This window comes from Phascolarctos cinereus, unplaced genomic scaffold, assembly GCF_003287225.1.
Source record: "Phascolarctos cinereus isolate Bilbo 61053 unplaced genomic scaffold, phaCin_HiC Scaffold_2;HRSCAF=192, whole genome shotgun sequence".
Classification (NCBI taxonomy): domain Eukaryota; kingdom Metazoa; phylum Chordata; class Mammalia; order Diprotodontia; family Phascolarctidae; genus Phascolarctos; species Phascolarctos cinereus.
Window position 1 is genome coordinate 180,621,424 of NW_027555625.1, and position 16,850 is coordinate 180,638,273.

The 16,850-nt window shown below is 35.7% G+C and overlaps 1 protein-coding gene across 1 annotated transcript in view; it reads left to right on the top strand.

Annotated features, from left to right (window-relative positions):
* Positions 1-16,850, top strand: part of CSMD1 (CUB and Sushi multiple domains 1) — a 1,378,384-nt gene that overhangs the window by 340,008 nt on the left and 1,021,526 nt on the right. Inside the window, exon 4 of the mRNA XM_078149151.1 lies at positions 3,761-3,873. Coding sequence (XP_078005277.1) covers positions 3,761-3,873 — 113 coding nt within the window. The remainder of the gene's footprint in view (positions 1-3,760; positions 3,874-16,850) is intronic.

Genomic DNA, 16,850 nt, shown 5'->3' on the forward strand with positions numbered 1-16,850 from the left:
TCATAATAGCAGGAATTCATCTGTGGAGTTCCCTCCTAAAGTAACATTCTTTTCCTTCTTCTTTTCCTACTCATTCCCTAATATGTCAACATCCCATTTCTCTTATGAGAGTTTATTCACATCCTCCCATCATACATACATACATACATACATACATACATACATTCCAAGTCATCCAGAGTTAATGCTGGGGCCATGACACCACCTGTTGAGCTTCATACGTGCTGGGAGGTGCCGGGGGTGGGGGGTTGCTTGAGAGGGAGGTGGTGTTAATTCCAAACAGAACATGTCTTCCTTCTACATGTAAACAGTCATCATCAAAGAAGGGTGGCTGTAGCACAGAGTGTGGTGAAGTTACCAATATCCTTATCTATAAAATAACAATAATCTAACTCCCAGAGTTATTGTGAAGATAAAATGAAATAATATTTCTAAAGCAATTTGTAAACCTTAAAAATGCTATATAAATACTAGCTATTAGTAGTAGTAGTAGTCTATTTGTATAGGTGTATCATACGTGGCAGTAATAATAATTATTATTATTAATAATCAACAATAATAACAACTTTACAAATATTTTCTCATTTGATCCTTATAACAATCCTGGGAGGTAGGTGCTATTATTATCTTTATTTAATAGTTGAGGAAACTGAGGCAAACAGAGGTTAAATGACTTGCCCAAGATCACAACAGCTAAAAAATGCTTGAGACCAGATTTGGACTAAGGTCTTCCTTATTCCAAGCCCAGAACTTTCAACTGTTGTACCACTTAACTTCCCTGTCTAGTTTTGTTTCATTGCAAATATTGTTATACATTGTAACCACATCACATGAGTGTGCTTAATTGACTATAATGTCACAAATGGACAAATGTGACCATTTATGACATTGTTCCTATGGTTCTATATGCCACTATAACATCATTTTGCCAGATATTGTATTACAGAAAACCTTTAAATGGTTAAGTCATTCAAACAAAACAATACAGGCCTCCAAAAAGGGTTTGCTACACAAAGTGAATTCTCTGCCTGTCATGTTGATCTACTTACTTATTTTTTGTATTTCTCTATTTGGAATTACATTGAGTCAAATCAAATACTGTTCCTAATTTGCTTAGTCTTAGATTTGATCACATCCCAATTCCCCCCTCTTATCTCTGTCCCCCTGCCCTGCTCCCCAGTTTCCTACTCAAGTTTATCAACATTGCTGTATAATTTACCCTCAACTCTCCCAGGGATTTAGGGAGATTTGAAGGGAGTGAGACAGAGAAGTTATTTGCTTAACTTGGCAAAATAAAGAGAAAAACACAACTTTGTATAATTTTTGAGAACCCAAAATGAATCATAGAAAATATCTCTGATGTGACTTGTAGAGATTAATAAAATGGAATAAAATGGTAGGAATTTAATTTTGTAAACTCATACTCTAAATATAGGCTGGCAAGACTGTGTGTTTGAGAATCCAATATTGACTTGATAACCTCAGTGTTGGGCAAATAGGGATATAACCTTTATCTATAGAATCTGTAACAAAATCTCCCTAGGAAACAAAAGCCCTTCAAATAAAAGATTGGAAAGATTGCATATGTTTGGGAGTCAGTTATGTGTGACTGTCCTGAGTCAGAAACACTTGAATCTTTCTGAATGAGGCAGACCTGTGTGGAGTATTTTCTTTAACACAAGATTATTTTGAGCAAGGACATAAACTGTTACAATTTGTTGCAGTCAAGGTTTAGCTTTCGATCCTAAACGGATGTTATAAGCTTCAACACAAATTAAGTTCATTGTTGCAATTCCATAGGGTAGTTTATAGATAGGGGAACTTATTTGTTTGTTTAGTTATTCATTCATTCATTCATTTATGTATTTACTTATTTATGTTTTTTGACAGCAAACACTATGCATTGAAATAATATTTCAAGATATGGCTGAAAGACGCTATCAGGATTAAACAGAAATAATTATAGACTCTCAGTTGTCCCAAGAAATTGGTAGAGTTTTAAAGGACCGTAGAGATCATCTAACTGAAACTCTTCATTTTATAGATACAGAAACTAAGGCCCAGAGAGCTAAAGTGTATTTTCCATGGTCACATATCATTTTAGTACCAGAACGGAACCAAGACCAAGGCTGGCGGATGATAAATCTAATGTTCTTTCTATAATTTTGCTGTATTAATATTATTATTACTACTAACAACAACAATAACTAGTATTTATATGGCAATTGAAGATTTGCAAAGCTCTTTATATATGTTATTTAATTTGGTCTTCATAACACCTTAGGGCTAGCATCATGCCCCTTTTGTTGCTGTTCACTCATTTTCAGTTGCGTCTGACTCTCTGTAACAACATTTGGGGTTTTCCTGGCAAAGACACTGGAGTGATTTGCCATTTGCCATTTCCTTCTCTAGTTCATTTTTACAAATGAGGAAACTGAGGCAAACAGGGTTAAATGACTTGCCCAAGGTCACAGTAAGTGTCTGAGGGCAGATTTGAACTCAGGAAGGTGAGTCTTCCTGACTCCAGGACCAGTATTCTGTCTGTAGCATTACCCAGCTGCGCCCCCAAAAGATTCCGACCAGAAAGTAGGAGTGTGGAACGTCTAATCTTACTAGCTTGTTGTTGTTCAGTCTTCAGTCATGACAGACTCTTTATAACCTTCATGGACCATACTGTCCATAGGGATTTCTTGGTAAAGATACTGGAGTGGTTTGCTATTTCTGTCTCCAGTGGTTTAAGGCAAAGAGAGGTTAAGTGACTTGCCATGGGTCACACAGCTAGTAAGTATCTGAGGCCAGATATAAATTCAGGTTTTCTGAACTCCAGGTCTAGGGCTCTCTCCACTGAGTCACCTAGCAACAGCCTAGAAAAACAGATTAGGAAAATCAGTGTGAGAGAAATTAAATGACTTGCCCAGCCACTAAATACAGACACTAAATATCTAAAATAGGATTTTAACTGAAATCTTCCTAAGTCTAGAGCTGATAAGCCATCTCCAGTCTTTACTCAGGACTTGATAAAAGTTCAACACTTTTTTTTTAAAGTTTTCCAGCAATGCATATGCTAAGCCTTTATCATGAATACACACACACACACACACACACACACAACATATATATATATATATATATATCTTCTTTGTTTGCATCCTCAGATTGCAAAAATAAACTAGAGCAGAACTCCTGAGATTTCTGCCCTTAAAAAGCATAGTTGTTGTGCCTTCCTGTGTTGTTCCTGTAAATGTGTTGTTGTGAGGGGATACATTTGTTAGCTTTATTTGTTTGCTTCTTTGGTCCCTTGCGCAATCTTCTTAAAAATATATCCTGGTGTCTGGGGTCCCAGTGAAAACTATCCCCTATCTTTGACGGGGGACGAAATTGAATATCCTCATTTACTTAGGTACTAATAAAAAATATTCAGTAGACTGAAAAACAAAAAACAAAAACTAATATTTATGAAGCAAGAGCTATTAATAAGAAAAAAAAACTTGGAAAAATCTAAATTTCTTTTTAGTTGCAAAGAATGACCCATTCTTAAAGTAAAAACAACAAGAATTCTCCCTTTGAATCTCAGGGGTTACTTAGTCCAACCCATAAAATAGCAGGAATATCCTTTTGCAATCCAGGTCATTTCTACTATTTCTGTCTAATTGATCTCATATCTGAGAAGTATGGGTACCCTAACTCCATAAGTTAGGTAGGTATAGGAAGATTCCTTTCCCTAATTTTCAAATTGGATCTTTTTCCTCTGTTTTTCTAGGCTGACTGGCATGAATCTTCCTTCTCCTGTTATCAGTAGCAAGAATTGGTTAAGACTCCATTTCACATCTGACAGCAACCACCGACGAAAAGGATTTAATGCCCAGTTCCAAGGTAAGAATTCTCTAGTCTGAGAAGGTAACTAGCCATGGACATCTTGGGCTCTGCCTTGCTGCTGAAGATGCAGGGGACCAAGGGAGAGAGTGGTGCTGGGAGTAGCTCCATTGAAATCTCAATTGTCCTTTTGGGAACTTCAGGTATTTCTTAGGTCTATAGTCAGTAATTAATTGATTCACTGATATTTTGTTTAAGTGATATTGGAGAGTAAAAGTCTGGTAAAACAAGTAAAATTTTCATAGTTTCCAAGAGAAGTAGTCTGTCAGTCAATAAACACATTATAATGAATGTTTGATATTTTTATTCTCATGATTTTTGTCAGGATAACTCATTGGTCATAGTAAACACTTTTTTCAGTAACTGAAAAGGCAGCTGTACACATGGACATCACCAGATGGTCAACATCAAATCAGAGTAATTGTACTTGGTAGCCAAAGATGTAAAAATTCTATGCAGTCAGTGAAAATGAGACCTGGAACTGACTGTGGTTCAGATCACAAGCTTCTTACTTTGAAATTCAGACTTAAATTGAAGTAGAAAAAACCATCAGTCCATATAAGTATGAGTTAATATATTCATAATGAATATGAAGTGGAGGTGATAAATAGATTTAAGGGATTAGATCTGGTAGACAGAGTGCCTGAAGAACTACAGACAGAGGTTCACCACATCGCATAGGAAGCATCAAAAAAAAATTCTGAAGAAAAAGAGGAGCAAGAAAGCAAAATTGTTGCCTGGTAAGGCTCTACAAATAGCTGAGGAAAGAAGGAAAGGGAAAGGGGAAGGAGAAAGGGAAAAATAAAGGCAACTGGATGCAGAATTCCTGAGAACAGCAAGGAGAGATAAAAAAGGTTTTCTTGAATAAGCAATGCAAAGAAATAAAAGGAAACAACAGAATGGGAAAGACAAAGAGATCTCTTCAAGAGATAATTAAAAATATCCAGGTAATATTTCATTCGAAAATGGGCATGATAAAAGATGAAAATGATAGGGACTGAACAGAAGCAGAAGAGATCAAGAAGAGGTGGCAAAGAATATGCAAAAGAATTATACAAGAAAGATCTTAACAACAGCATGGTATGGTTACTAATCTAGCGCCAGACATCCTGGAGAATGAAGTCCAGTGGGCTTTAGTTAGAAAGCATTGCTAAAAATAAGGCAAGTGAAGATGATAGAATTCCAGCTGAGCTATTTTAAATCCTAAAAAGATGATACTGTTTAAAAGTGCTGCATTTAATATTCCAGCAAATTTGGAAAACTCAACAGTGGCCACTGGATTGGAAAAGATCAGTTTATGTCCAAATCCTAAAGAAGAGCAACACTAAGGAATGTTTAAATTACTGAACAATTACACTCATTTCACATGCCAGCAAGGGTATGCTTAAGATTTTTCAAGCTAGGCTTCAGCAACATGTAAAATGAAAATTACCAGAAGAGTAGGCTAGTTTTCAAAGAGGCAGAAGAACTAAAGACCAAATTGCCAACATTCTCTGAATTATGGAAAAAGCAAGGGAGTTCCAGAAAAGCATCTACTTCTGTTTCATTGACTACACTAAAACCTTTGACTCTGTGGATCATAACAAACTATAGCAAGTCATTAAAGTGATAGGAGTACTCAATCATCTTACTTTGTCTCTTGAGTAACTTGTGTGCAGGCCAAGAAGCAATAGTTAGAACTGAACATGGACCAATAAATTTGTTTAAGATTGAAAATGAGTACAAGGCTGTACATTGTCACCTTATTTATTTAACTTATATGCAGAGTACATCATGCAAAATGCAGCCTGGTTGAATCAAAAGCTGGAATTAAGGTTTCCTGGAGAAATGGCAATAATCTCAGATATACAGATAATACTATTCTGATGGCAGAAAAGAAAGAAGCATTAAGAAGCCTCTTGATGAGAATGAAAGAGGAGAATATCAAAGCTGGCTTGAAGCTTAATGTAAAAAACAAACAAACAAACAAAAAAACCCAACTAAGATCTTGACACCTGATCCTATTATTTCATGGCAATATAGAAGGAAAAGATATGGAAGCAGTATCATATTTTATATTCTTGGGCTTAAAGATCACTACAGATGGTGACTGCAGATATGAAATTAAAAGACACTCGCTCCTTTAAAGTAAAGCTATGGCAAATATAGATAGCTTATGAAAAAGAAGATATATTACCTTGCCAACAAAGATCCATATGGTCAAAGCTATATTTATTCCAGTAGCAATGTATGGCTATGCAAGTTGCACTGCACAGAAAGCTGAGCACTATAGAATCCATGCTTTTGAATTGTGGTGCTGAAGACTTTTTAGAGTCCTTGAAGAGCAAGGAGATCAAATCAGTCAATCCCAAAAGAAATTAACTTACACTATTGACTGGAAGGTAAAATACTGAAGCTGAAACTTGAATAAACTGGCCACATAACAAGAAGACAGGACTCATTGGAAAAGATCTTGATGTTGGAAAATATTGAAGGAAAAAAAGAAAAGGGTCAGCAGAGGATGAGAGGGATAGATAGTGTCGTGGAAAAAATGAACATAAACTTGGATTGACCTAGAGAGGTTGCAAAAGATAAATAGGCCTGGCATTATATGGTCCATGGGATCACAAAGAATAGGAGATGTTTAAATAACAACAAAAAGCATACTATACCAAGGAAATCAAAAATGATTCCCTCATGTCATAAGTTCTCGTTTCATTCAATTGGAGTTAAATTAGCCTGAAAGCAGATTACAACTAGTGACCATTTCCAGCTTCTACCGCATAAGCTCTAGCCTTGCTCCTACCACCAAGAATCAGAGCCTGCCTGTACAACCATTGGCTCTCATAGGTGAGCTTGCAATTTATTTTGCTCAGAAGGTTCCTGCCATTTCCAAAGTATAATGCAGCACACATACCCTCATACTCTACCTCCTTTCCAACTCTAGATCCCTAGGATTTTCTTCCCTTATTAGAAAATAAGTTCCTACTAATGCACGCTTGGTAGAGTTGCGAACTGATCCAACCATTCTTGAGAGCAATTTGGAACTATGCCCAAAGAGCAACCAAACTGAGTATATCCTTTGATCCAGCAATGCCACTAGTAAGTCTGTATGCCAAAAAGATCATAAAAAAGGGAAAAGGACCCATATGTACAAAAAGATTTATAGAAGCTCTTTTTGTGGTGGCAAATAATTGGAAATTGAAGGAATGCCTATCAATTGGGGAATGGCTGAACAAGTTGTAGTATCTGAATGTAATGTAATACTATTGTTCTATAAGAAATGATGTAACAGTTACAGCAGCATTGTGCAATGACCAATTTTGATTGACATAGCTCTTCTCAGCAATACAGTGATCTAAGACAATTCCAAAAGATTAATGATAGAAAATGCTATCCACATCCAGAGGAAGAACTATCCAGTCTGAATGCAGATAGAAGCGTATTTTCCCTCTTTTGTTTCTTTCTCATGTTTTTTACCTTTTGTTCTGATTCTTCTTTCACAATATGTTTACATAGAAATATGTTTAATATGATTGTACATGTATAGCCTATATTAGATTGCTCACCATCTTGGGGAGAGGAGAGGGGAAGGAGGAGAGGAGAGAGAAAAAAAATTAGAACTCAAAATCTTGTAGAAGTGAATGTTGAAAACTATCTTTACATGTAATCAAAAAAAAATACTATTGAGCAGGGGAAAAAAAAAAGTAAGTTCCTTGAGGGAAAAGACTATGTTGCTTGCTTGTTTTTCTACATCAAGAATGTTAAATAGAACCTAGAACACAGTAAGTGCTTAATAAGTGCATTTTCATTCATTCAATCAACTCTTGTCCACTTTTTACCTTATTATCTTATGCAACATGTTCCTCTTCTGTTTACCTTTCCTTATATTTCCCCCCATTTTTCTGTATCTTCCTTGTACTAATTGAAACTTCGCTTTTGGTTCAGTGCAGTGAAAATAGGTGTGAAGGATAAAATAGTGCTTTTTGTTTTCTGAACATTCCAAAAAAATAGGTTCCAAGGTCATGGATTCTGTATAACTATCATACAGAAATAAGAACTCTTCATTCTGTTTTGTATAACAGAAAAATAAGTTAGGACTTGAGTTTTATGGGTTTACTGCAACTGTCAGATTATCAAACTATCCTACTCTCAATCTGATGTAAGCATATTTAAAACATGAGTGTGCATTCCCCATCTAACCAAAGGTGACTTACTTTGTTTAACAAATGTGATTCTCAGCTGGCATTCTTATCATAGATTTTTTTTCATTGATAGATGTTTAAAACTGTTATCTTTGTCAACAAGCAAATCTAAGCTCATAAAAATTGAATTTATTTGACTTTTATGTCACCAAAATATATCAGGAACATCCTTTTGTTTGAAATTTTAATAAGGGTAGATAGCTACATTTTCATAAGTATGCTATATTTATTATCCTATAATAATATAATTGAAAAAGATTTAATATGTTATGGTTAAAATATCTTCTCTAAGGATATGATACAGTATAATACAATACCAAAAAATAAAAAGTGCTATAAGATTATGGAGCTAGAGCTATAAAGGACTTCGTTTGTCATCTAGTCTAGATAAATGAGTTCAGTTCAAGGGAAGTTTTGACTTGTCAAAGTCAGACAGGTAATAAATGTCAGAGAAAGATTTGAACACAAGTCCTCTGATTTCAATTGATACTATTTCCACTGTACATTTAATTGCCCACCTTCTGCTGAACATTTTCGGAAATCGTTGGAGAATAAAGGTTTGATAATACAGTCTCTACATTCAAGTTTACAAGTCAGGAGACAGTTACTGTATAATGGAAATAATACTGGCTTGAGAAAGAGGAGACTTGGATCCATACCCATTCATTTGATTAACAGTTGGGTAGGGTTTTCAGGGAATACAATGGAAAGGGATAGTAGAAGAGCAAAGAGAATTCTAGAATTGAGCTGGATAGGAAGATGAGTATAAGGAAAGTCCTGGAAATGCTGTGAGGGGGTTCAGATGGAAAGAGCTTTCTCTCTATGAAACGTAGACTCCCTGTCACTGGGATTAGAATGATAGGCAGGCCAAATTTTTACTAATTTTGTTAGCTAATTAAACATAGTTGTTTGGACCATTTGTGGGCCATTCCCTCCATAAGGAGTCAAGGAGCTGGGAGTGGGGAATGGATGTGGCAATCTTTGTTGGTAGTCTGGGTTTCTAAGGAATGGACTAAATTCACAGATGGCACCAGTTTTTTTTAATGATTTAGTTAGTATTTTCTCACAATTACAATTAAAAACAATTCTTACTATTCTTTTTAAAAAATTTTTAATTCTCTCAAATTCTCTCCCTCCTTCACCTCCCCCCTCATTGAGAAGTCAACTAATTTGATATAGGGTATACATGTACAGTCATGCAGAACATTCCCATAGTAGTCATGTTGTGAAAGAAAACACAGACAAAAATAAAACAAGAAAAATAAAGGGTTTTTTGCTTGTTTGTTTTTAGTATGCTTCCATCTACATTTAGATTCCATCACTTCTTTCTTTGGGAATGATAGCATTTTTTCCTTATAAGACCTTCAGAATTGTCTTGGATCATTGTATTGCTGAGAATAGCTAAGTCATTCACAGTTGATCATGATATGATATTGCAATTGCTGTGTACAATATTCTCCTGCTTCTGCTTATTTCACATTGCATCAGTTCATTTAAGTCCTTCCAGGTTTTTCCAAAAGCATCCTACTTGTCATTTTTCTTACTTTTTTTTTTTAGTTTTCAACATACCTTTTTATAAGATTTTGAGTTCTAATTTTCCCCTCCCTTCTCTCCCCACTCCCCAAGATGGTAAGCAATCTGATATAGGCTATACATGTACAATCATATTGAAAATATTTCCACATTAGTCATGTCGTAAAAGAAGAATCAGAACAAAAGGGAAAAACCACGAGAAAGAAAAAAAAAGAGAGAGAAAGAGAGAGAAAAAATAGTATGCTGTGATCGGCATTCAGACCCCACAGTTCTTTCTCTGGCTGTGGATAGGAATCTTTTGGAGTTGTCTTAGATCACTGCATTGCTGAGAAGAGTTAAGTCTATCAAAGCTGGTCATTGCAGCTGTTACTGTGTACAATGTTCTCTTGCTCTGCTCACTTCACTCAGCATCAGTTCATATAAGTCTTTCCAGGTTTTTTTTTTTCTGAAATCCACCTATTCATCATTTCTTATGGAACAATAATATCCCATTGCATCATATACTACCACTTGTTCAGCCATTCCCCAATTGATGGACATCCCCTCAGTTTCAATTATTTGCCACCACAAAAAGAGTTGCTATAAATCTTTTTGTGCATATGGGTTCTTTTCCATTTTTCATGATCTTTTTGTAGTGGCATTGCTGGATCAAAAGCTATGCACAGTTTTTAGCCCTTTGTCCATAGTTCCAAATTGCTCTCCAGAATGGATGAATTAGTTCACAACTCCAGCAACTATGTATTAGTGTTCCAATTTTCCCACATCTCCTCCAACATTTATCATTTTCCTGTTTTGTCACATTAGCCAAACTTATATGTATGATGTGGTACCTCACAGCTGTTTTAAATTGCATTTCTCTGAGGGGCAGCTAGATGGTGCAGTGGATAGAGCACCAGCTCTGAAGTCAGGAGGACCTGAGTTCAAATCTGGTCTCAGACCAAACACTTGACTTAGCTGTGTGACACTTAACCCCAATTGCCTAAAAATGAATAAATAAATTAAAAAATGCATTTTTCTAATCAGTAGTTTAGATTTAACTGATCCTCATTTCTTACAGCACAGTAGTATGTTATCACAATCATATGCCATAACTTGTTCAGCCATTCCAGAATTGATGGGCATCTCCTTAATTTCCATTTTGATAATTATATTCCAGGATCTTGGGAAATGAAACATACTCAGAATATATTCCATATGAAGAGGAATGATCTTGGCTCTGTCATAAGCCCTGGTATTAGAGACAATGGTCCTTAATCTTAGTAGCTTTTAGTATATTGTCTGAGAACCAAACCAAGCAGGAGGTCTCTGCCTAAGATTCCAAGCTCTCTGATTCTAGGTAAAGTGTTAGAACCTTGTTGGTAGCAGCTCTGGTTACCAAAAATTTAGGTACCAGGCTAAAATAAAATAGACAGTCAAATGAAAGGGTTAATCTAAATTTTCTTTAAGATCAATTCCAATTCTTGATCCTAAAACTGTATGACATAGACAATGTTAGGATAAGGAGGGTCTTTAGTATTCATTTAGCCCAGCTTCCCACTCAATCCAAATTTCTCTTCAAGAATCTTCATGGCAAGTGGCCTCCGATATTTGGGGAAACAGTTCATTGTTTCATAAGATAAACCATTTCTTTGTTGTAGCCTAAGCAAATATCATCAAGAAAAAGTGTTTGGTTGTGGATACCTCCTTAAAATCCATTGTAATCCAGTGAACAAAGCATTGTCCTTGGGGTATGTAATGGAGTCAGTGAAGGGTGGTACAAAGACCACTGGATTTGGAATCAGAAAAAATATTTTATTTTCCTGTCTCTTTACTTGTTAGCTATGTGCCTAGGAGAAAAGCATTCTGGGCCTTGGTTTTCTCTTTTGTGAAATAAAGAGGCTGGAATAAATAATCTTAAAATCCCTTTCACCTCTACATTTTTTATCCTATGCTGGAAGTCAGGACATGGAAATATCATTATATATAACTTTTTGAAGTCTTTATCATAAAGAGATTTTACTTCTTTAATATAATGGGCATGAAAAGCAGCTTGGTATTACTTCATTCATTCATTCATTCATTTATTTTTGCTTTTTGGGCAATGGGGGTTAAGTGACTTGCCTAGGGTCACATTGCTAGTTAAGTGTCAAGTGTTTGGTCTGAGTCTGGATTTGAACTCAGGTCCTCCTGACTTCAGGGCTGGTGCTCTATCCACTGCACCACCTAGCTGTCCCTTGAGCTTGGTGTTACTTCAGAAAAAAACAATTTCAGAGACAGAAAGACCTGAATGAATTCAAATTTAGCCTCTGAATGGCTCTATGACCCTGGGAAAGTCCCTTAATCTCTCACTATCACTTTTAGTTGCCCCAGGCAACTCTTTAAAATTGTGAATTATACAATACTTCCTGATCTGCATTAGTAGAGGGAGTTTTCTCTTGAGGATTTCCTAATATTAATGAAACAAAAGGCCTGGGAACACACACACACACACACACACACACACACACACAGAGAAAAAAAAATTCATAATAGACAAGACAGAATCAGAAGATCTAGCTCAGGTTTCCACAGCTAGTTAATGGCTTAGGACTAATAACAATGACAATACTAATGTTTATATCCTTTTTTTTAAACAAAGGAGAGAGTTCAAATACAGGGTATATGTGATGAGGTAGGTAGAGAGGTCCAAATATATATACACATATATATGGAAGTTATATGTAATATATCATATATATATTAATATATACAAATATTAATATATATAAATACAATAGGCATCAAAATAAAACTTAATTTGATTAAAATAGTTGATATTTAGTTGACGGAAATAGTTGACATATATATATATATATATATATACATACATATATACAAATACATATATATATAAAATCTCATTTAATCTTCAACTACTTTATAAAGGATTAAATTGCTCTAACTCCCTTTAAAAGGGAGGAAACTGAGTCTCAGAGATGTTAAATGATTTAATAGTTAGCATTCATATAATGCTTACTATGTACCAAGTACTATACTAAGGACTTCAGAAATAGCATCTCATTTTAGCCTCAAAAGAACCCTGAAAGGTAGATGCTATTATTTTTTCCCATTTTACGAATGAGGAAGCTAGGACATACAGAGGTCAAGTGCCTTTTGCAAGATCATACAGCTAGTAAATTTCTGAGGCTCATTTTTAATGTAGGTCTTGCTGACTTCAGTATTAGCATGCTCTCCACCATACCACATAGGTGCCCAGACTTGTGTTTATTCAACTATTTAATGTTTTATGTGGGATGTGAAGCCAGGCCTCTTCATATCCCACATTCAGCACTCTTTCTGCTATCTTAACTATGAAAATAGTCCATCATTTATTTTTTAATTGATGGAAGCTAAAGAGTTCCATTTAAGCTCAATGTTAGGAAAAACTTCCTAACCAATAAAGCTATCCAAAAGTGGAATGTGCTTCTTTGAGAGGCAGTAGGTTGCCTTCCTCAGAGTTCTCCAAGGAAAGGCTGGACAACCATTTATCAAAAGTGTTATGATGGTGATGCAGTTTGGGGGTTCAGGGGTCCTGGGACCCCAAAATCACAACAGGCGGGTCCTGTCTAAAAGAATTTGATGCAAACCTTCTTTCAGTCAAAGACAAGGTTTATTAGAACACTGTCATATTAGGCAGACTCTTAAGGAGTCTGAACATGGGTAAGCAGTGGGTAGATTATAAGAATCTGAACAGTGGCTAGATTTTAAGAACCTAAGCATCTTAATGGAGACAAGATGGACCTTATATACAGAAAGCCTGTGGGAGGGATCTAGGAGTGATCAAGTAGTCTGTGAGGTAATGGAATTCCAGGGAAACGAGGCAAGACAATGGAGGGGAGATTTGGGTGTAGCCACATGAATGGAAGGCCAGTTGATAGGATTATAGCCTCAGGTAAACATCAGAGATCTGGCTACGTGGGAAAGTCCAGGGTTTTTCATTCCTGGGGTCTAGATCAGTGGGACTCCATTACTCTATAGTAATAGTAGATTACAGTAGTTGACCACTGAGTTCCCTTTCAACTCTGAAATTCTTTGATTTTCTGATTGTCTTTCTTGCTCAGACCCTCACAAAGTGAACTAGTATGACTGCAGAAAAGGTGTTAGGTAACTATATTATCATAAGATACAGAAATAGAGACCACCTTGGAGATCATCAAGGCCAAAGCTCTCATTTTATAGATGAGGCAATTGAGGTCCATAGAAGAGAAATAAATGACTTACTTAAGATCACAGAGGTCATAAATAGTAGAGATAAGTCCTCTGATGACAAATTCAGTATTCTTTTTATACTTTGGCAACTTAAATGCTAAAGGCACTTTAAATCTCTCTACAAATGTCACCACCTTTAAGCAGGAATGCACTTAGTAAGATGAAGGCATATAACTATTTTGAGCTAATGGGAGGTAGCATGATATAAAGAGCTGTGGGATTAGAGGACATTTGTTAATTATGTTAACTATGTAATGGGCAAATAATTTACATGGGTCTCAGTTTCCTAATCTGTAAAATGAGGAGTTGGGTCTCTTTCACCTCTAGATTCTATGATCCTACTTTGAATGTGATTGGATGTGTAGATTCATTAGTCTCTGGCAGTCTGATTCTCTGCAACAAAACTTACTGGTTTGGGGATGTCATGAGTTAATTGTTTCTTCCATAAAGACAGAGCTTTAGTCACATGAATTCCTTCCTTCTTCAGGTCATTCATTCAGGTATAGAAGGTATAGTAACACAAAGAAAACGTGGTAAGTACCACAAAAGATGGAAAGTAAGTTCTATGGTAGTCCAGAGAAAAAGGAGCTGTCACTTTTGGGAAAGGGGACTCAGGGAAGAGATCTTTAAATTGGTCAGGGTTTTGACAGGTAGAAGTAGGGATGAGAGTATTTCACGTGGCAAGAATATTCCAAGAAAATGTATAGAGGTAAAAAATATAACACTTGGTTGAAGAAATAAGGAATATTCCAGTGTAACTGGAATATAGAGTACATGAAAGAACCTTGTAGAGGTAAGGGTGAAATTATAGGCTTCTGGTTGGCCTTGAATGATAATTTATTAAGCCAGAGTGTCTGCAAGAGCCACTTTAGCCCCACAAACCATATGTGACACAGCCTATTTGTCGTCTCATTGTTCCACCACACATGTAAAAGATTGAGAAATCTTTGTGAAGGGAAGAGAAGAGAAGATTTAAGTAGTATAGTTTCTAGGTTCTCAGATTCTGTCAGGTTTTGCCAAGCTGGAATAACTTCTAGAATTGCCCAGCATTGAACAGTGTAGTCTGTTGTCTGAGCCCTACCTAAGTTTGGAGAGGGTCATCATCTTAAGTTTTGCTGGTGAGTGATTTTTTTTAATGCAAGTCATGAATATTATCTACTAAGAAATAAAAGAATTATTGTTTAGGGGGAGTGAGTATGCACATTGATATGATAATGTATCTTTTCAAACATGGAAGCATGAAAAAATTAGTGATACAATTCAATACAAACTTCAGATGTGAGTAGGTGGTAGGGAGCTATTGAAGCCTGTTGAGCAAGAGCAACAATGTCAGAATAATACGTTAGGAAGATTAATTTAAATATGGATTTGAAGGCAGTGAGACTGGATACATAAATACAAATCCATATGAGAAGTAATAAGGGCCTGAAACAATGGTGGTATTTTGATTAGAAAGTTAGACGTTGGCTATGGAGTTGGAGGACCTGTTTCAAATCCCACCTCTGATATTTACTACTTGTGTGCTCTTGGGTAATTCACTTAACCTCCCTGTTCTTCAGTTTCCTCATCTGTAAAACAAGGAGGATGGATGAGATAGCTGCTGATGTCTCTTCCAGCTCTAGAGCTCTGATTCTATGATCCTGGATGTGAGAGACACTATAGTAGAAAAAATCTAAATGGTCAGTGACAGATTATAGGGAAAGGGAGAAGTCAATGATGATTGGGAAGTTCTGAGCCTAGGTAACTGCAAAGAAAAATGAGTACAATGCTTTATATTTCACAAATGCAAAATGCTATTGGCATTTCGACTATAATAGGAGGCTATGATCACAGATGTAAGTGAATATGATATTTCTGAGACTTTTGTTTTTGTTTTGTTTTGTTTTCTGAATGTGGTCTGTTTGAGTTCCAGAAATGTGGATGACATTTTAAAATACTGTTCCTGTTTTATCTTGGTTATATAAGTAATTCTTTTTCTTATTTGTATTTTCAATATTTTTCTCTCCAAATTTTCTTCCTTCCCAAGTTCTTTTGTTTTTTCTTGCATTTTGTTTTTTGATCACATAAGTCACTCAGATAAGAAATAAAATTAAGGTTTTTTTATGACCAAACACATAGTTGTAGGTATTGCATATAGTTTATACTTGTTAAATACATCATTTTAAATTATTTTGAATAAATTCTATATATGACATTTCCATTCAAAATATTCACAATGTTTCTCATTTCTTTGGCCTCTATTTGACTCCTGTTGGCAGTCCCAACAGCCACCCAAGTTCAGACCTATAGATCTTCTTGCCTAAACTGTTGTAGTGTAATAAATAAAACCCATTAAAAACATGTACTTTCAAGCAAAAACTCAAACCCAACCATGTTTTATGTATATGCATACACATGTATGTCACACTTATATGTGTATATACACATACAAAATCTATTTATATGCATATATGACATGGCTAATTATGAGAATGTTTTTCTCTTGCTATAGATATATAGATATATGCCTCATTCTACATTCCCACATCTATGTATTCTCTATCCAGAGAGTTTTCTTTCTTAAGTAACTGATATCTATGACATTTTGAATAGTTGTTATACTTACTTCACTTTTTCTTTGCTTGTTTTCCCAGGATTATTATTAGGCACTTTCTATAGGTTCAACTACTCAAATTCCCTCTAGGCCACAAGGATCTTCTTATCATTGAGTTTTGACCAGAACCACAAATATATTTTTGTAGTAGTGGACTTGAAGGCAGCCTAACATAGAGGTAGACCTCACATTATGTTTGCCTTGACCAACACTGCCTCACAATGAGGTTAATATATTACAACCAGATTGAGAAACAAAGCAGAAAGTTGTTAATTGTCCAAGTCAGTATCTTAGCCCCTAACGCATTAACTCCCTTGGTAATTAATCTGCTTTTTGTGGCCATGTTATTTAGCAAATTTGCAAAAACCCTGTGGAGTGCTTAGAACTTGGTCAAACATGAAAGACACCAAGTTCATCCATTGCATCCTGGGCCATTGCCA